General features: G+C 47.4%; 1 protein-coding gene across 2 annotated transcripts in view; it reads right to left on the bottom strand.

Annotated features, from left to right (window-relative positions):
* LOC138265903 (inositol polyphosphate-5-phosphatase A-like) overlaps window positions 1-24,952 on the bottom strand; it is a 350,243-nt gene that overhangs the window by 126,764 nt on the left and 198,527 nt on the right. For both annotated transcript variants that reach the window (XM_069214078.1, XM_069214079.1), the window contains exons 5-7: window positions 22,095-22,158; window positions 19,873-19,976; window positions 12,458-12,510 (exon numbers count right to left, since the gene is read on the bottom strand). In XM_069214078.1, the coding sequence (XP_069070179.1) occupies window positions 12,458-12,510; window positions 19,873-19,976; window positions 22,095-22,158 (221 nt within the window). The remainder of the gene's footprint in view (window positions 1-12,457; window positions 12,511-19,872; window positions 19,977-22,094; window positions 22,159-24,952) is intronic.

Raw genomic sequence — 24,952 nt, 5'->3', positions numbered from 1 at the left:
GATGGGTAGGGCCAAGAAGGAATCATACCAAGGGAATACACAATGGGGAGGGAACAGGTACTGGGAATTCGAAGGGTGAGCTACACCAAGGAGCAGGTAAGCAAGCTGAGGCAAGCAGGAGGGTACAGGCACATGAAAACGAGTAAGCACACACAGGATGATAGCACCACTTTCTACCTCTTTTCTGACTCCAAACTACGGGTTCTGGCACGTTGTTGCTGGTGGCACCATTTTGTGGGCCAGAGCACAGTGGCACCGATCCAACAGGCATTTGGGCAGATTCTGTGCCAAAATGACTACAGTGTTATGGCTAAGCCATTGCTCCCAGTAATTCAACATTTAGTCCCAATAAAAGACAGTGCCAAGTGCTTTAAAGTAAGAACCTATTTCCCCTCCATGTTTTCCTTATACAAACTAGATGATCTGTGACTGGAGGATGAAGGTATGACTCACGATTCTGAGTATAAAAAGGTATCCTAAATGGCTTTTTTGCAGACTGTGTTCGCCAAGAAAATGGAATATCTTTGAGTGCTTCGAACAGCAGAAAGCGCTGCTGATGCTACTATTAACATTTGTGTCGAAGTATCACACAAATGATGTTGTATGCTTTGGAGGGTCTTGTAGCCCAGGCATGAGAGGACGTGCTTGTAGTGCATCAAGTACTTAGTGACGTGGAAGCTTGTCTAGTGCCTAAACTGTGTGTTCGTGAGCAAAGTATGCACTGCTGCTGTTTGTTGTGTACTTATGCTATGTGTGCGAAGGAAGCATGGACTGCTGCTTCCTGTTCTGTACTTACGGGAAATGTTCACACTGCTGCTGCATGTCTTATGCTATCTGTTGAGAGAAGCCAGTGCTGTTTGTCTTGTACTTGTGATTTGTGTGTGTGAGTGAAGCCTGCACTGCTGCTACATGTGTTATGTTATCTGTGTGAGAGAAGCCAGTGCTGCCTGTCTTGTACCTGTGTCTTGTGTGAGAGTGATGCCTGCACTACTGATGCATGTCTTATGTTATCTTTGTGAGAGAAGCAAGTGCTGCTTGTCTTGTACTTGTGATTCGTGTGTGTGTGAGTGAAGCCTGCACTGCTGCTACATGTCTTATGTTATCTGTGTGAGAGAAGCCAGTGCTGTTTGTCTTGTACTTGTGTCTTATGTGTGTGTGAGTGAAGCTTGCACTGCTGCTGCTTGTTCTGTGCTTGTGTTGTGAAGAAGAGAAGCTTGCATTGCTGCTGCTTGCTCTGTGCTTGTGTATCGTCTGCAAGAGAAGCTTGCACTGCTGCTGTTTGCTCTGTGCTTGTTACATGTGCAAGAGAAGCTTGCGCTGCTGCTTCTCATTTCATAAATATAAGGAAAGCTCACATTGCTGCTTCTTGTCTTGTACTTGTGTCATATGCGAGAAAAACCTGCACTGCTGCTGTTTGTACTGTGCTGATGCTATAGGTGTGAGGGAGGCTTGCAATGCTGGTGTCTGGTCTGTACGTATGAGGAGGGCTTGCGTGGATGCAGTTTCTCTTGCACTTGTTTCATCTCTGAGCAAAGTCTGCAGTGCTGCTGCGTCTTCTGGTCATGCTCTGTGTGTGAGGGAAACCTGCACAGCTTGTACTGGTTGTGCTATGTGTGTGATGAAGCTTGCACTGCTGCTCCCTGTTCTATATTTACAAGGAAAACCTGCACTGCTGCTGCTTGTCTTGTACTTGTGTGATGTGTGTGTGAGCGAAGCTTGCACTGCTGCTGCTTGTTCACTGCCTCTCCTATGTGTGCTAGGGACCCTTGCACTGCTACCTCCTAAATAGATGAAGAAAGCTTGCACTGCTGCTGTACTAGTGTCACATGTGTGAGTGAAGCCAATGCTGCTTGTTTTGCACTTGTTTCTTGTGTGTGAGCGAAGCCTGCACTGTTTCTGCTTGTTCTGTGCTTGTGTTAAGTGTGAAAGGAAGCTTGCAGTGCTGCTGCCTGTTCAGTACATATGAGGAGAGTTTGCATTGATGCAGTTTCTCTTGTACTTGTGTCATGTATGAGCAGAGTCTGCACTACTGCTGCTTGTTCTGGTTGTGCTATATGTGTGAGGGAAGGTTGTACTGGTGCTGTGTGTTTCATATATGTAAGGAAAGCTTGCACTGCTCCTGCTTGTCTTGTACTTGTATGATGTGTATTGGCAGAGCCTGCATTGCTGCTGTTTTTTTTGTGCTTGTTCTTTGTGAGGGAGGGAAGTTTGCGCTCTTCCTACCTGTTGAACAAGTTACTTACCTTCGGTAACTTCTTATCTGGTAGACACTCTATTTAGTCGCAGATTCCTTACTTTAGACTATTCCCCAGATGTGAGCAGTACCGCTATGTGCCGATAGGTGGTGTCGTTTGGCTCGTTAAAGCATCGTCAGCATCATCTGCGCCAGAAGTCATGTGAGCAGTGCCTATACAGGCGCAACCCCAGCACGCTAACGTCCATTGTTTTCAAGACTTTCCATGTCAGAAGAGTGGAGCCACGAGCAACACTGACCACTGGTGTGGAAATCTGTGGCCCAAGTAGGGATACATCTTTAGCACTATAATGCAGTTGCAAAGTGGTGAGGATGGGTGGATTGGTAAAGAATCTGCAGCTAGATAGAGTCTCTACCAGATCAATCAATCAGCATTTTTAAAGTGCAGGTTATCATCCGTGGGGTCTCATGGTGCTAGCTGGGGGTCGCGGGTCAGCTGAAGAGCCAGGTCTTGAGGTCCGTCCTGAATTGAGCCATCAATGAGGACTGCCTGAGGTGGAGCGTCATCGTGTTCCAGGTCGGAGCAGCGAGGTAGGAGAAGGATCTTCCTCCAGTTATGTTCTTCTGGATCTTGGGGATGGTAGCAAGGGCCAGTTGTGCTGAGCAGATTTGCCTGAAGAGGATGAAGAAGGAGAGGCAGTGTTTGAGGTAGGCAGGTCCGACGTTGTGGAGGGCCTTGTATGCGTCATGAGTTTGAAGGTGATGAGTCTGTTGACAGGGAGCCAGTGTACGTCTCTCAGGTGGGTGGAGAGGTGGATGTGGCAGGGAGTGCCCAGAATCAGTCTAGCCGCAGTGTTATGTATTCTCTGGAGTCTTGCTTGGAGTTTTTGTTGATTCCGGCATAGATTGTGTTGCTGTAGTCGAGTTTACTGCTGATGAGTGCCCGGGTGTCGTTCTCCTTGTGTCGCTGGGGATCCACTTGAAAATCTTTCGGAGCAGGCGAAGGGTGCGGAAGCATGATGAGACGGCGGTGTTGACTTGGCGTGCCATGGACAGTGAGAAGTCGAGAATTATGCTGAGGTTTCGGGTGTGGTCAGTTGGAGGTGGGGAAGTTCAGAGGGTACTGGGCCACCAGGAGTCGTCCCAGGCCGAAGTGGGGGGCCCCAGATGAGGATCTTCGTCTTGTCTGAGTTGAGTTTGAGGCAGCTGTGCCTCATCCAGTTGGGGATTGTCTTCATTCCGTTGTGAAAGTTAATTTTGGCTGTAGATGGTTCATTGGCGAGGGAGAGAATGAGCTGTGTCGTCGGCGTATAAGATGATGTTGAGCCTGTGGTGTCTGACGATCTCAGCGAGCAGGGTCATGTAGATGTTGAAGGGGGTGGGACTCAGGGAGTAGCTTTGGAGAACTCCACATCTGGTTTCTCTCTGCTTCGAGGTGGAAGGTGGGAGCCTAACTGGGTTCAGCCGATGAGGAAGGAGTGAATCCATTCCAGGGCTTTGCAGCGGATGCCTGCGTCGTGTTGTCTGGTGCACAGGGTGGTGTGGGAGACGTGTCAGTGGCAGCGGAGAGGTCGAGGAGGATGAGGGCAGCTGTCTCGCCACAGTCCAGTAGGGTGCGGATGTCATCTGTGGCTCCTAGGAGTGCGGTTTTGGTGCTGTGGTTGCTACTGAATCTGGATTGGGAGGGGTCGAGGATGTTGTCGGCTTCGATGAACCCGGTGAGCTGTGCGTTAACTGTTTCTTCAGTTACCTTGGCTTGAACAGGGAGCAGCGAGATAGGTCTGTAGTTTTTCAACTCAGTAGGGACTGTGGAAGGTTTCTTCAGGAGGGGCTTTTTCTCTGCGTGTTTCCAGGCGTCCGGGAAGGTGGTGGCTTCGGTGGAGTGGTTGATGCTGCAGCATAGCTCGGGAGCGATCATGGCGCTGGCTTGATTAAAGATGTGGTGGGGGGGCAAAGGTCCAAGCATGCCCCAGAGTGTGTGATATTCATGAGCTTGAGGGTGTCTCCCGGGGTGAGGAAGGTCCAGAGTTCCACGATCGGTTGGTGATGAACGTCCTTGGTTGTGCTGGAATCCTTCATAGATGTCCTGCATTTTCCAGTGGAAGAAGATGGCAAGACTGCTGCAGAGGTCTTAGGAGGGTGGGATTTCTGTGGTACCCCTGTCCGTTCTGTGAATTCCTTCATTATGGTGAAAAGTTCCTTGTTGTTGTGCGAGTTGGTGTTGAGTCGCTCCTGAATGGCTGAGTTCCTGGTCCATCTGATGAGTCGGTGGTGTGATGTGACAGCATCTTTGAAGGCTTTGTGGTCTGTTGTGCTCTTGCTGTTTCTCCACTTTCTCTCGAGTCACCTTCATGAACTCTGGGATTCCTTGAGGTTGGGGGGAGGACCAGCTGGGTCTCCTCTGGGGATTATTGCTGGCGGGTTTCCTTAGGGGGACTAGGGTGTTGGCGCAGTCAGTGATCTATTGGTGGAATTGTTGGCCGAGGCGTAGGGGTCTGCAGTGTCTGGTGGTGGGGAGTGGCGGAGCGCAATGGTGAGCTGGGTTCCGGTGACCTTAGTTGAGTTCATGCGTGGGGGGCGGTGGGCCTGGGGCTGTACGACCATCTTGGTGAAGGAGAAGTAGACGCAGTGGTGGTCTGTCCAGTTGAGTTTGGATGTGTGTGAGAAGGAGATGTGGTCTCTGGCGGAGTAGACAGGGTCGAGGGTGTATCCTGCTGAGTGTGTGGGGAGGATGGCCAGTTGCTTGAGTCTGGCAAGGTTCTTCATGAGGGTAGAGGTGTTCGGGTGACTGTGGTTGTTGAGGTGAAAGTTGAGGTCACCAAGGAGTATGTAGTCCGTTGAGGGAATGAGGGATGATGAATGAAGTCGGTCAGGGCTTTGCTGAAGAGTGGGCGGGCCCGGGGGGGGGGGGGGGGTATGTAGATTAGCATTTAGCAGATAAGGCATTACCGAAGGTAGGTAACCTCTTCATCTGATAAAGACTTCTAGTCGCAGTTTCCTTATCATAGAATAGAGATCCAAGCAATACCTCCCCGCAGGTGGGGCTGCAATATGCAATATACCAAGAAGACCTTGAGGACCGAATGAGCAAAATGACTGTAGCACTGGACATGACTGTCCAGACAGTAGTGTTTTGTAAATGTGAAGAAGCCCACACTGATGCCTGACAGATATCCAGGACAGACAGGAACTCCACTAGCTAACGCAGTGGTCACACCTTAGCACTGGTAGAATGAGCGTGCAAACCCTCCTGGGGTTTCTTTTTGACCAGTGAGTAGCAGATATTGATGCAGAGCACTATCCACCAGGCGATGGTCTGCTTCTGTACCGCCTTCCTTTTCTTGGCTCCAACATACCCAACGAAGAGGTGATCATCCACATGAAACTCACAAGTGCAATCAAGGTAGAACAATAATGTTCTTTTTGGGTCCAGAAGTTAGAGTCCCTCATCTTCTTTACAAGAGTGAGGCGGAGCATAAATGGTAGGCAGAGTGATGGATTGGCCTACATGAAAAAGGGGTAACCATTTTTTGGTAAGAAAGATGTCCTAGATCGAAGTACTAGTTTGTCAGGGAAGAAAGTGAGGTATAGAGGATGGGCTGCAGCTCACTGAACCTCTGAGCAAATGTTGTGGAGTCTGGATACCGCCTGAGACCAGAGTCCTCTAATCTCTAACTCTCCCAGATGGCTACCTCAGACCAAGGATGATGCATCTGCCACTACAATCAGCTCTGTTTAGGGAAGGGAGAGGGGTTAGCCACATACCCAACCTCAGTTCTTTAGTCACCACTGCAGAAATATTGCAGTTCCCTCAGAGATCGGAGAGATTCCCCTGATGCTGTGCCCACTGCAACTTCAGGTCCCACTGTATAGCCTCACATGCCAGTGGGCATGTGTTACAAGTAGGATGCAGGAGGTCATGAGGCCTAACAAACTCAGGGTCATTCTCACAAAAATCACAGATACAGGCTGAAACATCCTTATTATACCCTGAATATCCTGGACTCGCTGCCCTGGAGGATAAGCCAGAAAACTGCACTGTGACTAGAACAGCCCAGAAGACAGGAAGCATCTGAGAGAGAGCCATGTGTGACTTTAACATTTTGATAGTGAACCTCAGCAAGCGCAGAAGGTTCGCTGTAGTCTTGAGGTGGGAGTCAACTGCCTGGGGTGAGTCTGCCTTTAACAGCCAATCGTTGAGGTAGGGAAAGACTGTAATCCCTAACCTTCTCAGAAGAGCTGCAACCACCACCCTAACTTTCATGACGACCAGAGGGGCGCTGGTAAAGCCGAAGGTGAGCGTGGGAAAATAAAAGTGCTCTTGGGACACATCTCAGGTAATGTTTGTGGGCAGCCAGAATAGGGATGTAGAAATAGGCTTCCTGCAAGTTCTACCATCCACTCTCCCAGATCCCGGGCAGACAGGACTTGTGCAAGTGTGAGCATCTTGAATTCCTCCTTTTCAAGAAGAGGGTGAGAAAGCACAAGTCTAGGATAGGACGAAGGACTCCATCCTTCTTGGGCACTGGAAAGTAGCGGGAATAGTAACCAGGACCTACTTCTGATGCGGACACCCCCTCTATAGCTACTGTGGCCAACAGAACTAACACTTTTTGACGAGCAAGGAGATGTGGTCCCCAGTCAGCTTGTCATAAGTGGGTGGCATGAGAGAAGTGGTTTCAAAGGGAGGGAGTAGCCCCTTTGGACGAGCTGCAAAACTCAACAGTTGGATGTTATCGACCCCAGTGGTGAAGGTGATGTCGTATTCAGGGCAAACTAAAGGGGTTTTGGAGGCTGTGGTTGACTAGGGGATGGTGGTCTCACCTAACTTCTGGCTGTTTGTCCCACATAGTCTGTGGGAACTGCATCCTCTGTCATGAAAGGATTACAAACCTTGCTGGCTGTGGAGGGTGGGAGTGTAGAAACGCAATTGGAAGCCCCATCCGTGGCCACAAAAGGGGCGGAAGGCAGACTGGAGGTGGCGAGAGGCCATCGAAAGGTCCAAGGACTTGGCAGTAGATCTACTGTCCTTGAAACACTCCAGCGCTGAGTCCGCTTTATCACCAAACAGACGGAAGTCATCAAAGGGCATGTCATAAGCAAAGCTTGGACATCCCCCGAAAGGCCAATAGTTCTGAGCCAGGCGCTGTGATAATGGGACAAGGAAATCGCTCTTCCCAGTGAGTCAGTTGTATCCAGCCCACAACTTGTGGTGAACTTTGCTGTATCTCTCCCATCTGCAATTGCCTGAGAAAGCATGGTTTGGGTCTCCTCCGAGACCATGGGCAGCTCGTGCACCACCGAATTCCAGATCGTATGGAAGTATGAGCCTCAGAGGCATGCAGTTTTCACTAACCACAATGCTAGGCTGTAAAAAAAGAAGAACTTCTTCCTGAAGGTATCCAGCCTTTTGGATTCCCTATCCAATGGGGTGGTAGGGAATGTGCCAGGGTTAATTTTGGACATGGAAGCTTGGACCACCAAACCCTCCAGGGTGGGGTACTGTGTGAGGAAACTGGGGCCCACTGGGGCAGGACAATGGCAGTGGGCAATCGTCCCATGCACAGACGCCCCTGTGTGGGGCATGGACCAGGCCTCGAGAAGGAGGTCTATAAGGGGTTCATTAAATGGGATTAATGATTCTGTGGGGGTAACTCCCGGCTGAAGCAACTCCATCCAGACGTTTGTCTTGACCGCCACTGAGGGCAGCAAAGATCTAGGACCTCAGCCACTCCCCACATCACCTTAGCAGAAGAGGTACCCTCCTCCCTAGCCACGGTAGGAGGAGAGACCAGGCCAGTGCGTGCCGAGGTGCCCAGGTAACTGGCATCCGCCAGATCCTCATACCAGGTGTCTTCAGGATCTTCTGTCTGGTAACCATAAGGGTCCAAGGACTGCCCCCATCAACCAGTCCAAGCCTGTCGTAGAAATAAGATGTTGGCTTCTATATGGGGGTCTGTCCCCTGTCGATGCTGGAGCCATCGTTGGATGGTGCCCATCTGGTTCCGTATCGGATTCAGAAATAACAATGGGGGTAGCGCCACAGCTGGGCGCCAGTAGCGCGGAGGACAATGGTACCGGAGCAGGCACCGGTACATGTTGAGGTCACTCACCAGGCACCACTCCAGATCCATGAATAGATCCCTCCGGCTTGAGAGGAGCTGAGGGTGAATCCGCCAACGAAAGACCAGTAGGGGCTGCTCCCAGATCCGTAAGGGTCCAGTGTGCGCCAGAGGAGGTGCGCCACCCCAAGGCCTCATAGCATTCTTTCAGTTGGACAAGGGTCACTCCGGCTCCAGGAAACTCAGGGAGGCGCTGAGATGGCCCAGGCACAGACTCCACCACAGAGCTAGGCTTTGAGTTTTGACAGCCTCACAACTTATGCAAAGACTTGCGCGGGGAAGTGGAAGACCTCTTCAACAACTTCTTTTTCTTGTGGGACTTATGCAACTTTCCTGACAACTTGGAGACGGACGACAATCACCGGGTTCGATCTGGTGAATGATCATGGGACCTTCATAACCAAGATCTGGAGTGTCATGGAGTCGTTCAACGTCAGGAGGTGAGGAGCTTGATGGGCCGCTCCTACAGCGACTTTGGATGCATGGCGTGCCAATCCTTTTATGCCTTGGGTTATGGTTGTGCTAAGACACCTGGGGCAAACCAATGGCGAGTCAGTCACTGACATCTGCTGGTGACTGGAGCTGTAAGGTTTAAAACCTGCCTTTCTGGTGGACATCCTACACACCAGGAGACAAAGTCTAAAAATTTATTTGGCATGAGTTTGAAAAAATCTCAGTCAAAAGTGACTGGGAGTTACTCTCTCTGGATCTGCACTGACTGGTGTGGGAAGCAAAGAAATGACATCAGCGCAGTGGGGTGGCACCTTTATAGGCACAGCGCATGTCACTTCTTGTGCAGACGATGTGGATAATGCCATGTTGACCCGAACAATGCCATCTACCGGCATGCAGGGGTACTGCTCCTCAAAAGTTTCCGGATCCAGTCTGACATCTGGGAAATAGTCTAAGGTAAGGAATCTACAGTTAGAAGTCTTTGTAAGATCCATACGTTTAAGGAAAACTCACACAGCTGTTGCTTATCTTGTATCATGTGTGAGTAAAGCCAGTTCTGCTTGTCTTGCGTCTTGTGTTTGAGCAAACTGTAGGAGTGCTGGAGGCAGGGAACTGCAGGCACTGGTGCCGGAGCAGTAGTAGCAGATAAACTGTAGTAGTGCTAGAGGTGGGGAGATGGAGGCACTGGTCCTGGAGCAGTAGTGCTGGGGGAAATGTAGGCATGCTGGAGGTGGGAGCTGTAGGTACTGGTGTTAGAGAAGTAGAGCTGGGGAAGCTGTAGGAGTGCTGGAGGTGGGAGCTGTAGGCGCTGGTGCTGGAGCAGTAGTGGTGAGGACTCTGTAGAAGTGCTGGAGGTGGGAGCTGTAGGCGCTGGTGCTGGAGCAGTAGTGGTGAGGACTCTGTAGGAGTGCTGGAGGTGGGAGCTGTAGGCGCTGGTGCTGGAGCAGTTGTGGCAGATAAACTGTAGGAGTGCTGGATGTGGGAGCTGTAGGCATTGATGCTTGAAAAGTAGTGCTGGGGAAACTGTAGGAGTGCTGGAGGTAGAAGCTGTAGGCACTGGTGCTGGAGCAGTAGTGGAGGGAAACTGCAGGAGTGTTGGAGGTGGGGAGCGTAGGGATGGAACAGTAGTGGAGGGAAACTGAGAGGGTAGGATGGTGCCTGAGCACTGCCTGCAGCAAGCTGTGAGAAACAGTCCAAGAGCACCTTTTGTCTGGGCTGCAAAAGGCAGCTCAAGAGCTCTCTAGAGCTCTCTCTGGCTTCTGCAGGAGGCTCAATGTTTTGTTGAGATGCACCATTCCATTCTCGAGTGGAGTAACCTTCTGGTAGGTCACAGAGTGCCAGAAAGTAGGTACAGATTTCTGACAGGAGTTAAATGTTCCTAGGTAAGAGAGAGGATCCTACTTATGGGTAGAACACGATTCTTTTGAGTGACACAACTTCCTGCTGCATGGAAGCAGGATCCTGATCAGTAGCATAAACCCTGTCTCACAGAGTCCTGGCCTTAGGAACATGGCCAGGGTGGGTGTGCAGGTGTCTTGGGGGTGGCACTGGTTCCTGACCAGTTGCACAAGGTCGTGCTCAGTGGCACAAAGCTTTGCTTGGTGGAACAATGCCAGCAGTGAGGCACAGGTCTCCAATGGTTGGCATTACGTCCACACCCACTTACCAGGGCCTTGGTAAGTGGCACATAGGCCCTCATTATGACTTTGACAATCTTTTTGCAAGACCACCAAAGCCACGGGCGCCAGAAAACCACCAGTGCTGGCGGTCTTCCGCCCACCATATTACGAGTACTGCTGGATTTCCGGCACATTTTGGGTGGAAATCCAGCAGTAGTTGTGCTGGCGGGCGGAGGCACTGGGGCGGTACCACCACCGGCCCAGCCCCACCAGCCGTATTATGACCTGTAATATGGCCTGGCGGTGTCCTGATGCCGGGGCGCTGCCGGAGGTGGAAGCGCCCATTCCCGTTCCGTGCCAGACGACCTAGTCCCCGGACCAGGCAAGTCGATCGTCTGACAGGAGAGGAGGGGTGGGATGATGGGGGGAGTTGTGTGTGTGAGTGGGTGATGTCTGTGTGTGTGCATGTATGTGTGTATGCATGGTTGAATGCTTGTATGAATGTAAGTGTGTATGCATGTGTGTATGCATGTGTGTATGAGTGTTGTGGTGAATGAGAGTATGAGTCTTGTGGTGAATGCGAGTATGAGTGTTGTAGTGAATGCGAGTATGAGTGTTGTGGTGAATGTGAGTATGACTGTTGAAGTGAATGTGTGTATGGATGCATGTGAGTGAATGCGTGTATGTAAGTGTTGGTGAATGAGTGTATGCGGGGTGCATGTGGGTGTCTGTGTGCGTGTGCCTGTTTGTGAGGAGGGGGGTGTGCTGTACATGGAGGAGGGGTGGGGGTGCTGTGCGTGGAGGGGGGCAGGAGGAGGGGGGCACTGTACCTGGAGGGGTGGGGGGTATTTTGTTTGCTGGGGGTGAGTAGTCTGCCGGTAACAGGGAAGAAATTCCCTGTCACCGGTAGCCTTTCCACCAGAGTTTCATGGTAGTGCTACCGCTGCAGAACCCCTGGTGGAAAGGCGGATCCTAATACCGCTAGCAGTCTTCTGTGGACTGCCGGGTTGGAGATGCTCATCTCCGGCCCAGCGGGTCAGACAGCCCTGGCGGTATGAGCGGAGATGTGGCGGGCTGACAGAGGCCAACCCGCCACACTCATAATGTGTCAGTCTTCACCGCCAGCCTGTTGGCAGTGGTACCGCCACCGTGGCCCTCATAACGAGGGCCTTAGTCTTTCTTGGTGGAACAGGATATCTAGGGGGAGAAATGCTTGTGATGGTGGCACAAGGTCCTGGAAGGTAAACAGTTTCTTGGGGAGTGGCACAGGGGTTTGCAGAGTGGCACAAAGTTTTTAAGAGTGGCACAGTGTCTAGTAGACTAAAAGTCAGTGGTTAGGCGGCACAGGCACCTTTTGGATGGCACATGGTCATGCTGGATAGCACAGGTCTCTGATGATTGGCACTGGCTCCTGCTGGACAGCACCGGCTGGCTTGATCTCCAGCTGCTTCGGAGTAACATATTAGTCCAAAAGTCACCCATTAGGCCTCAGTCAGGAACATGTCACCTCTCAAACAAATAGCATTAATCTCCTGCAGAGGAAAAGGCCTATTCAGCTATAAAAGATGGACAATTAATGTTGTGTCAATAGAAGATTACAGCTTTCCTGTGTGCCACCCACTCAGGCATAACTGCTTATTCAAGGAGCGGCATACACCGTGGGTGCACACCACACACCTAAGGTGCAAACCGCCTACAGCAAGTATGTACCCTCTTCATTGGCACACGCCACATATCCTAAACATGCACATTACGTTCGATCCACGGCATACAGCAGGTTGTGGATTGAACCTAAAAGTTTCTGGGTGCCATCTCTAGGATGTTGGAGCCTGTCTATGTGTACACACATGCAGCATGTGCAAGCATGCACCCAAGACTTTTACAGAAGGTTCACAAAGAGGTGTTAAGAGGCACTGTATGGAAGCTCTGCCAAGAAGTGTGTTGCAAAGATACACATTTAGCCTAAGGAGTGAAATCCTCAACCCACATTTCCACTCTGATAATCTGAGCCTCAAATGGATTCCTTTCCACTCCATACTGGAAGGAAAATGTTTATTTAGAAAACCTACCATCCCTGAATCCTCCAGCGGCTCCTCATGTATCCTTTCCGTGTCCAGGAAAACTATAGGAAGAAAAGGGAAATTCATCAGACAAGAGACAATCAGATAATGCAGCTTCACCCAGCAGTTCACTAGAGGCACCCAACAAACTCAGGAAAATCCAACCCAAAGTAAGCCTTTTGTAGAACCATCCCACAAGAAGTAACTAGAGACATCAGGCAAACTCCTAGCGAACCATTATACAGGACCCCAGAGTCACCAAGCAATCTCCTGAAGAAAACCATAGAAAAAAAACACTGAGACACAAGGCAAAGTCCTAGAGACCCATTATACAAAAATAACCCTGAGACACCATGCAAACAAAGGGAAATATACAACAAACGCTGAGACACCACATAAACTCCTAGAGAACCATTAGACAACAAGTCTCCAGAGCCACCAAGCAATCTCCTGGAGTACACCATACAACAAAACCCCTGAGACACCAGGCAAACTCTTAGAGAACCATAATACAAAAAGAACTGTGAGACTCCTGCACTTACAGAGAAACATCATACAACACACTTGAGACCCCTAACAAACACCTAGGGAACCATTATACAAGACCAAGCAATCTCCTTGTGAACACAATTCAATAAACCTCCTAAGACACCACACAAACTTCTAGAGAACCATTATACAAGTATAACCATGAGACACCTACAAACCGATAGGGACGATTACACAACAGACATGAAACTCCTGGCAAACTCCAAGAAAACCATTATACTCCTAGAGACCCCTTACTCAAAGAGAACCCTGGACCACCTGCAAACTCACCGAGAAGTATTATACAACACACCTGTGACTCCTGACAAACACCTAGAGAACCATTACACAACACCCCCAAACTCACCAAGCAATCTCTTAGAGAACACCATTCAACAAAACCTGAGACACCATGCAAACTCCTAGAGAACCATTATATAAAATGAACCCTAAGTCACCACACAAACACAGAGAAATATACAACAAACCCCCTGAGACACCATGCATAGTCCTAGAGAACCATTACACAAAAAGAACCCTGAGACACCTACAAACTCACAGAGAACTATTATACAACACACCTGTGACTAACAAACATCTGGAGAACCATTATACAAAAAGAACCCTGTGACACCTACAAACTCACAGAGAACTATTAACCAAAACACCTGTGACTCCTAACAAACACCTGGAGAACCATTATAAAAAAAGAACCCTGAGACACCTACAAACTCACAGAGAACTATTATAAAACACACCGGACACTCCTGACAAACACCTAGAGAACCATTAATCGAAAGAACCCTGTAACACCTACAAACTCACAGAGAACTATTAACCCACACACTTGTGACTCCTAACAAACACCTGGAGAAACATTATACAAAAAGAACCCTGAGACACCTACAAACTCACACAGAACTATTATAAAACACACCGGACTCTCCTGACAAACACCTAGAGAACCATTAATCAAAATAATCCTGAGACACATACAAACTCACAGAGAACTATTATACAACACACTTGAGATTCCTGAAAAACACCTAGAGAACCATTATACAAGACCCCAGAGTCACCAAGCAATCTCCTAGAGAACGCCATCCAACAAAAAAAGAGACACCATGCAAATTCCTAGAGAACTATTATACAAAATGAACCCCGAGTCACAACACAAACACAAAGAAATATAGAACAAACCCGAGACACTACGAAAACTCCTACAGAACCATGAGACACCTACAATCTCACAGAGAACTTATATACAACACACCTGAGACCATTATACAAAGGCCCCAAAATCTACAACAAAATCCCTGAGACACCACACAATCTCCTAGAGAAACTATTATACAAAAAGAACCCTGAGTCACCATGCAAACACACAGAAATATACAACAAACCCCGTGAGACACCAAACAAACTCACAGAGTACCATTATACAAGACCCAAGAGTCACCAAGCAATCTCCTGGAGAACACCATACAACAAAACCCCTGAGACACCATGCAAACTCCAAGAGTACCATTACACAAAAAGAACCCTGAGACACCTACAAACTCACAGAAAACTATTATACAACACACCTCAGACTCCCGACAAACACCTGGCGAACCATTAATCAAAAAGAACCCTGGGACACCTACAAACTCACAGATAACTAGTATACCACACACCTGGGATTCCTGACAAATACCGAGAGAACCATAATACAAGACCCCAGAGTCACCAAGCAATCTCCTAGAGAACACCATCCAACAAAACCAGAGACACCATGCAAATTCCTAGGGACCATTATACAAGAATAACCCCGAGGCACCATGCAAACACAGAGAAATATACAACAAACCCCCTGAGACACCACGCAAACTCCTATAGAACCTTTATACAACAACATCCCAGAGTCATCAAGCAATCTCCTGGAGAACGCAGTGCAACAAAACCCGAGATGCCATGCAAACACCTAGAGAACCATTACACAAAAAGAACCCTGAGTCACCACACAAACACAGAGAAATATACAACAAAACCCCTGAGACACCATGCAAACTCCTAGAGAACCATTATATAAAAAGAACAGTGAGACATCTACAAACTCACAGAGAACGAATATGCAACACACCTGAGACTTCTGACAAATATCTAGAGAACCATTATAAAGGACCTCAGAGTCACCAAGCAATCACCCCAAGAACACCATACAACAAAACCCCTTAGACATTCAAAGTTTACTCCTGAAGGGTGGTTTGGGGTAAAATGTATTTTGCACACAGCACACATATCACTCACAATACGTATAATGTCCCAGGAGCCTCATTTGTTATGTAAAACTAAAATAAGGCTTTTATTTTTATTATTAAGGTAATAAGGTAACAGGTTCAGTAAGTTTAATATGTTTTATGGCATTATCATATTCTAGCATAAATACGCTTTTATGCTAGAGTACTTTTACACAAAAATGTGCTTCTTCTTTCTTTGCCTTCCCACCAAATTGTAGTTCAAGCCATAATACTATCAATGCTGGATTACTGCAGCCCATTATACCTAGGTTTTCTGCTTTATCTTCTACAGAGGGTACAGCATTTTCAGAATGCTGCTGCTCGACTCATTCTTGGAATACCCTCAGGTTCTCCTATTTCTGCTCAACTCAAGGCACTTCACTGCAGTCCCATTGGTAAGGGAAAACAGTGTTATGCCAGTTGTGTCAGACACAGTGTCTCTTTCTTTTTAGTGCTGTCCCTCTCTACAAGGGAGAACCTATGGTGCATTACAGAAATCACTCTTGCAACAACTGACAGGGCCAGGCCGTTCCTTCTGGTACGTGGTGGCCAAACTTTCAAATGATCTTTCAAGAACAGCTCAATTTCTCTCCAGAAATATGGCATTGTGGGAGTTTATTAAAACTTGGCTATTTCCTCACTACATTTCCTGCTATTTTTTTTACCTCTGTCTCCCTCTGCGCCTGGCCTCCCTTATTGGGTAACAGTGCGCTTTGCAAATTAATTCACATATGGGAACATAAGATATGCCACTCTCCTGTGTTCTGCAGGGGGTGCACATAGGGAAAGGGATAGTTACAACTGTCCATGCCTATGCGACTATGCACAACTGCAGCACCTGCTCAGGGCAAGTGACTTACTGTAAATGTTTGCTTTGCTTGTGCACGGCTGAGGGGTTATCAAGGTCTAGCCTGATTAGGCTTAGAATCAACTCTCCACCCAAGGTGATGGAAAGAGGCAAGAGCTGCCGGTGGGCTAATCCAGTTTGGGGTGGCAGAGCGAGGGCCTCGTAGTGTCAGCTAGACTCAGTGGATAGGATGGTGAAAGCACTTCTCTCCTTCTGCTGAAACAGTTGTTGGGTCTTCAGGACAAGATAGAAAATCACTGCACCAACACACGTGCTCACAGCAGATGAAAGGTCACCCAACTAAGGTGCCATAAGGCTACTCGAAAGATACTACACAGTATTAGTGAGAGAAGCTCAGAGACAGTCTCTCCGCAGGGCTTTGGTAAAAAAGGGGTTTACCCCCACTATTATAATCAGCTACCACCACTCCTTAGTACTGTCATGCTCTGGCCATGGAGGTGGCAGCCACCTATATCAAGAGGGATACCACCTACAGTTGTACCAAGGTCACCCAAAAGATTCTATCATTGCACTGGTGAGCTACACATAAAATCATTGTAGAACACTTGTCAGGGCACTCATAGCTCAGTTTTCTGCAGAACAAAACAGGACAGGAGTTTTATATTATCCCCTTCTGTAAGGATGCTATGTATGAGGTCACAGAATTCCTAGGTGACATACAATTAAAGGTGGGTGATAAATGCCGCTCCGCCAGTGGAGTTCACAGAGTTTTGCCCACTTCGCGGTCCGCTTGGAACGCAGAGTTCCAGCAAAACGCTGCCAACTGCCGCATGACTGAGTTTTTTTCTCATGCGCAGCTCGCCAACATTAGGTTTTTGAGCGAGAATTTGCATCCCCTAGCGGGATTTTCAGGTGCTACAATGCATCCCGATGAGATTTCTCAATGTGGGCGGTCGTGGCAGGTCACAACCGTTTGCATTCAGAAAGTTGCCACTCGAGTAGAAAATCTACTTGAGCTGCAGAATGCAGCAGTGCCCTCTGGCATGCCACATGCTGTCTTCTGCACTGATTTTACAAAGCGGAACAGGCTTCTGGCGCTAAAAATCAGCACAAGATGCCCGACTTCCGTCCACTCACGGAACTCATCGGAATCTCGCAGTTTTTATGTAACTCTGCGGAATTACCCAGAGTGAAACTCCGCAAGTTCAATCCAGGCCTACTTACAATATCTTATTATTATACTGTAAACGATATTTTATTATTTATAAAATATAGTCACACTATCACCCTTCCTACATATTGTGTATATCCTTGGAGTCTTGCTCTTTCATACAAAAGACACATGTTTTTAAAACTGCAACTGTGCTCTGTGACTTAGTTTTCACCCTGGCTACTGTCTCTGGCAGCAGGCATGACGGCACACCTCAACTCTAATATGTTATTACAGCTGAGCACCTACATCATTTCGTTAGGCGTCACACGTTGCATGTAATAAGGAAATTAGAGACAGGCTTTCATACAGGGACTGTCGACTCACATGTACTATGGAATGAAAGCATGAGTAAAAAGCTGTCACGGGGACACAGTGCAATGGAACCTCGACCATGCAGGGGCATTGAAAATAAGTAGATGTTGCACTCTATAAAATCAGCATAACACAAACTAACAACACAGAGCGCCATGGATACAGAAAGAGAGAGAAAGCCAGAGAGTACTCTACACAGTCTGATCTCAGTGCTTGCTTTCCTGAAGCTCTCTATTAGAACATCAGCACTTTTAGAGAATTATCGACCACTCCCATAGACTTGCATTGTCCCACTGTAGTTGATAACAGCACCCTTTAACTGTGACTGGGGGGTGAAAGAAGCCTCCTCCAGTTAGAAATGCTCTTATTTACAGCATTTATGGACACCACTTTAACATTTAACGCAACTGCTAGGGTTACTATAACTCTAACTGGGTTTGATAACCATTAATGGCTTAAACCTATTGCCTTTTTAATAGTTCACTATGATTACAACTCTTTATAAATGGCCAGGACTGGACAATTTCAACACTGTGCCACTTTGTGTTTCACTCTATGTTGCACACACATGATGACCTCACAGTGGTTAGACTTATCGCAAGCATCCTACCATCAAATTTTGTGTGTTTGATATAACACCCTAAGTGGTCACGGGTATGTCCAGAAGTGGATCCCTTGCTCACTGTGCCACTGGAACAAAGCAACACCTGACTGAAGAGCTCCAGTCAGGGCAAAAACGGTTTTAGGTTGCTTGTGTTCCAGTTCAAAGAGGACTTGACCTGGCAGTTCGGGCTGGACTGTTCCTATTAAGCAGGATCAAGACTGATTTGCATATAGTTGGGTCTAATCTGAAGTGGCGGGTGGGCAAAAGAACGAAGGGTTGGAATGCTACTGCGAGCAGTGCCTGGGATTAGCCTTATTGAAGCATCCTCCTAACACTTTTTGTGTGCTTGAACATCCTATGACAGACATCCCCTAGAACCATTTATGAAAACTCTCCAACTACACCATCTTTTGGCAAGCTTTCCAACAATCTCCATTCTAATGTAACGTCCTCCGCAGATGCTATTTCAAAGCAAGCCTCTTGAAAGGCACCCGTGAAATGCAAATGTCCCCACAGACACCACATCATCTTTAACCTCTCCACACATAAATTAATTACAAAACCACCAGACACGATTTCACAGCATCGGAGATTATTCAAGTGCAACCACCCACAATTTGCAAGGAGCTCTGCTGTTGTTTACCTCCACAGGGATGAATATGAAGGGTGTGTATCACCACTCAGGATTGCATTTCATGCCTCTCTTCCACCACGCTACACTCCCTGCATCTTTTTTTAGGGTCGAGCCTGCGTAGCATGCACTTGCGAGATGCTGTATTAGTCACGTCAGTGTCTGGGCTTGCCTTTTCAAATCTGCTTGCTTTCATTAGTGGAAGGCATGCATACGTCATGCCTTTTCCGGTGCCCTCCTCGAGCACAGCGACCAAGTACTGAAAACATATGACGCTGTAGTAGTTAGAAAAGGGCTCGGAGCCCCGTCCATGTCACATAAGTGTCTTTCATTGGTTTGTGGGCTTGCCTTTTAAAATCTGCTTGCCTTCATTAGTGGGAGGCATGCATACGTCATGCCTTTTCTGGTGGTTAGCCCTCCTCGAGTGCAGTGACAAAGTACTGAAAACATACGAGGCTCGCTGTTTTCCGTCCGGTTTGTGGACTACTTTTTCTCTTTTTTTGCAGCACAATCTCGCTTGGCAGGAGTTGAGTGCTTTGCATGACATCGACCCTGTTACATAGTTAATTGCACTTTTGCCGGTTACGTAGATAACTGCACTTTTGCTGTTTCCATTTCCATTTTTTAGCAGTGCGATCGCGCTCATTTGTTTTCCATTTAATGAGGCAAGAAAAGTCCGGTTGGGAGTTTACAACTGCTAATAGCTCTAACTGGGAGAAATGCAAGACCCGTTGAATTGCAAATGCTTGTTTAACTTGCAAGTTCTTTTGAATTCCTGCTTTCTCCCCTTGTCGCTGTTTTCCTTTCTTTCTCTTCCTCCTTCCTTATCTATTCTCTGCCTTCCTCTCCCTTGCTCTGGGGCAAAGTCTGATGATAAAAAAAAAGAAATCACAGTTTTCAAAAATGGGTGATGGTGCCCACCACCTGCACCCACATAATAAATTAAGCATGGTTTGAGAATATGACAGACACGACTGGTTTAATGGCAAACCTATAGTGCACGTGCAAACCCCTAACATGTAAGACATAGACAGGTCTCCAAAACTCACCTCTGGCCAGAAATTCTGCTCAAATTTCTCTTTCTCCACCGTGGGGCAGGTGTCCAAGGAGCCTATGTGAGTTTTCTGATCAGTCACTTGCAGGAACTTCTTTTCTGTAAATCAGAGCAGCAGCCATAAAAGACACCAGCCAGTCGTTCTCTCAACTACCCCATAAGAGGGAGGAATATCTAAAGGGGATCAGGCAGTATATCTGGGGCGATGGCAAAGGACCCTAGCGAGGATAAGGTAAGAGATAAAGACAAAGCCAGTGATGGGAGCTGGCAATAGCAAAATACACAACCACATTAAAATGGCTGTGGGAAAGGGTAACATATAAAGCACTGCTAGGCAAGCGGAAAACAGACACAGCCGTATGAAAAGAGTAGTGGGTTACAAGAGGGAATACATAGCTATAATAAACACAAGTGACGCAGTGAGACCCACTTGGTGAAACTGAAAGTAAACAGAGGCATAAACAGCTATTTTACGAGCCTACTGAAGAGGTGAATTTATAAATAACTTTCAAAGGGCCAAAGGCCATTTCAGCTGATGGGGGCATGCAGAAATACATTTTATAGTTGCCAAGGCGACATACACAGAATTTGTTACGTGGATTTGGGGAGGGGTAATACTCAAGGGTTCATGGTGGAGGGGAGAATACTCCGTTATTTTAAATAGGCAGTGCGCACCTGGGACATGGTCAATACGTTTAAACAGGGAGTGGTGAACATAACATAAACAGCAATGAAAAAGACAGGGGTATAACACACAGCCACATTAAAGAGGCCAGGGTGCCACACTAAAAGGCCATGAAAGAGGAGAAAATACAGTTGCATAAAATGGCCTCTGAAGTAATATACTCAGCACTATTAAGGTGGTCACAGAAAAATGCAGATAAATACCAAAGGATTGGTTAACTTTACGGAGGCACCCTAAACACACACAGCCTCGTTAAAAGGGTCAACATTAGCAAGAAAACTCTAATGAGGAATTCAACATCCAACGCCAGTGGACGTAACAAAGATTTAATTTGAGACCTTCTCGCCCCCTGAGATCTCTCCCACAGCCTTAAAGCAGAAAGCCTTGAGCCCCGCTCAAAGGGTTGCACAAACTTGCTGGGACTCACGCTGAAAATCATTTTTTGACTGCGAACAGTGGATCTGTAAAAATGGCCTTTAGACACTCTAACCCTTTCCAACTTCACTCTTGGGACACCATGACCCTTGGTTCATTTACAAATGACAATTGCAGCCATCCATTTCCGAGAAACACAGCCGTGAAGGTAGCCAGAGATCCCAAACTGTGTGCAAGGTTCCAGTAATCCTGTGGCACACAGAAAAAGGATATCCACGGCAGAGCACTTTGGAGTTACTGTGCCCTTTCTCTAAACACTGTGCCCCACTGACAACTATGGCAGGAGGTGGAATCCGCCACATTGGCAGGCACTCTAAAAACATTAACTAAATTGTCGAAAGACCCAAATCACCCCCCCAAACTTGGTATTACCCCAGTTTAGTGAATTTTACTGGACATTTGGGCCCAAATCCTGCAGCAATAGCCAAATCTCCTGAGCTACCTCTAACCCTTAGGCCCCCAAAGACTGTGTGCCAGATCTGTCTGGCGCTCAAAGATGCCTTATGATTCTTCAGTGACTCCATGGTGGTAAACCCAGCCACAGAGGAGCACGCATGAGTGCTCTTGAAGCTGCCCCACATTTTAAGATTGCCCCAATACAAAATAACACTGTTTGCAATGGGGCATAGGACAGTGACCTACTACCAATGCTGTCAAGGTCCAATTAACAAAGGCTGTGATGTGGTTTGTGGCAATGGCTGTCGTCCTATAGCATCAATAGTTTGCATGTTACTGGTTCTTTTGGGTCTAGGATATTATAGAACACATAGTGGAACGATGACGATTACCTTTCCTTAAAGGATGATCCTGGGATGTTTTCAGATCCTACAAATGGTGGCCATGTACTGTTCCAGATACACTACAGAGGAATCCTAAGGATCCCATATAATATAACCTATGAGGGTAGGATGAAAGTGATGTGACAGGGTGTGCGCTATTGGATGAAAGCGATGTGACAGGGTGTGCGCTATTGGATGAAAGCGATGTGACAGGGTGTGCGCTATTGGATGAAAGTGATGTGACAGGGTGTGCGCTATTGGATGAAAGCGATGTGACAGGGTGTGAGCTATTGGCTCCTTTCTATGCAGAAGACTTACCTCGGAAATCAAACTCAAAAGTGTCCCCCAGAGAGCGGTGCAGGAAGTACAAGCTTCCCAGAGCCTACGGGTAAAACAGAGAGAGCATCAGAAAAGGTATCCATTAAGAGGATACTTAGGTGTGACCTGAAAACACAACCCCACAAAAAAAAAAAAGCACTGGTAAAGACGACAGGTTTCACCTACGAGAGCCATTGGTTTTGGCACTGTTTGGTAGCCCTACTGTACAGCAGGGTGGATGACTTGCAGTGTGGCTAAAACTAATTTAAGAATGCGATATGACGCCACCAGGGCTAAAGAGCTTTTTTTAAAGTGCATTCATGGTTGATGCATCATCATATTCTTTTTTTATTATTAGTTTTAGCCACGCTGCTACACAGCATGGCTAAAATCATTGCCAAAGTCGGCAATGCCCATGATGTACAATATGAACAAAAGGCAATGGCAGAGCCCACCGTCTCAAAGGTGATACCTACTGGCTTTGTGAATGCTTGTTAGATCTCAGTACATTTCCTCTGTGATTCTGAGCAAATCAATTAATCTCCCCATTAGTGAAAAAGAAAAAAACATGACATTTGGCAAAGAATAATTTTACATAAAGAAAGCAACTGTGTCCATGTCCGTGTCTTACTGAAATACACTTGAAAACAGATAACATCTGTTGTCACAATAAACATCCATTTCAAAGGCAACAAGCTTTGGCAAAGTGACATGGGTCTCACCTATGCAGGAGCTAATGGCTTTGTCACTGTGTTTTAGCCACGTTGTAGACCAGCGTGACTGCTGTTCAAGATGGCTAAAAGTTGTGGAGAAGAGTAGTGTGGAGTGTTGTAGAATGGAATGGCGAAGAGTGGGGTAGAGTGTTGTAGAGTGGAATGGCTGAGAGTGGCATATATTGGACTGGCATAGTGTGGAGTAGCCTGGCAGACACTGGAGTAGCATAGAGTAGAGTGGACTGGTGTAGATTGCATAGGCCTAGAGTGTTGCAGAGTATAGTGGAGTAGAGTTCAATGGCATTGAGTGCAGTGGCATTGAATTCATTGGCATACAATGTAGCGTCAGAGAGCAGTGGTGCAGACCGGAATGGCGCAGAATGGAGTGGCGCAGAGTGGAGTGGTGCAGAGTTGAGTGGCGCAGAAAAGAATGGCACACAGTAGAATAGCGCAGAGTAGATTGACGCAGAGTGGTGCAGATTAGAGTAGAGTAGAGCTGCGTACAGTGCAATGGCGTAGAGTAGAGTGGCATAGAGTGGCGCAGATTGGAGTGGAATAGAGTTGAGTGATGCAGAGGGCAGTGACCTAGATTTGAGTGGCATAGAGTGCAGTGATGTACAGTGCAGAGTATAGTAGCATAGAGTGGTGCAGAGTATAGTTCCATACTGTGCAGTGGCATAGAGTGCAGTGGCGTAGTATGGAGTAGTGTAGAGTGGAGTAGCGCAGAGAAGAGTGGCATAGAGTTCAGTACCGGAAAGTGCAGTGTTTCAGAGCGGAGGGTCAGAGTGCAGCGTAGAAGAGTGGAGTAGAGTGGCATAGAGAGCAGAGGCATAAAATATAGTGATGCGGAGTAGAGTGCAGTGCCATAGAGTGCATGACAGAGTGAAGTCGTGGAGAGTGCATTGGTGTAGAGTGGAGTGGTTGAGAGTAGAGTGGCAATGGCAATGATTAAGAAAATCAGCAAATTCATCACTATAGAAGCTGCAACCCAAACCATCTTTGCCTTAGTAATTTCATGTATTGACTGTGGCAATGCTTTATCACTTGCCCTTCTGAAATATCTTTCTCCCAGACTCCAACTGATACAAAATCAAGTCGCCAGACTTATGTTCAAACAACCTAGACATTGTCACATTACACCTCTGATGAAGAAACTATACTGGCTGCAGGTGACACAACACACCATCTTTAAGACTGGATGTATTATTTTTAAATCCAATAATGGAAGAAGTTCTGCCTTCATCTCAGCCAGAATACAAAAAATAGATCCCAAACAAAAACTTAAGATCGACCCATATGAATCTACTCCACACCCCATCTTCTAGAAAAAAAAGAGGCTGGGCAGTTTCCATGTCTTGATTCTTGCTCCCCATGTCTGGAACTCCTTTCCCCAGGAGATCAGATGCACTTCCTGCCATCAAATATTCAGGAAACTACTGAGACTTGGCTATATAAACAGGTATATGAGTAACAGCCCTTATAGTGGGCTGAGCCTCTGTTATTTAGAATCCTCTATCGCCATGAAACCAATGGGTGTATGTGTGCTCTATAAATGTATGTAACATAAAATATAGAGTGCATGCAGTGGCATACAGTGGAGTGGTACATAGTGGAGCAGAGTGATGTAGAGTGCAGTGGCATAGAGTAGATTGTTTCAGAGTAGAGTGAAGTGGCATTGAGTGGAGTGGTGCAGTGGCATAGAGTGGAGTGGTACATAGTGGAGCAGAGTGATGTAGAGTGCAGTGGCATAGAGTAGATTGTTTCAGAGTAGAGTGAAGTGGCATTGAGTGGAGTGGTGCAGGGTAGAGTGCTGTTGTACAGAGTGGCATAGAGTGTATTGGCGTTCAGTAAAGTGGCGTAGGGTAGTGGCATGGAGTGCAGTGGTGCAGAGTAAATGAGAGTGGCGTACAGTGGACGGGTGTAGAGTGCAGGGGCATAGAGTTGACTGTTACAGGGTAAAGTGCATTGGCGTAGAGTGTATTGGCATTGAGTGCAGTGTTGCAGAGTGTCGTTGAGTACACCGGTGTGAATGGAGTTATGCAGAGTAGATTGGTGTGGCCAGGACTGGAGTGCTGCAGAGTGCAGTGGCAAAAAGTTCAGTGGCATAGAGTGGTGAAGAATGCATTGGCGTACAGTTGAATGGTA

This window comes from Pleurodeles waltl, chromosome 11 (genome assembly GCF_031143425.1).
Source record: "Pleurodeles waltl isolate 20211129_DDA chromosome 11, aPleWal1.hap1.20221129, whole genome shotgun sequence".
NCBI lineage: Eukaryota > Metazoa > Chordata > Amphibia > Caudata > Salamandridae > Pleurodeles > Pleurodeles waltl.
Note: the sequence above shows the minus strand (reverse complement) of the source record. Positions and strands in the feature narration are given on the sequence as shown.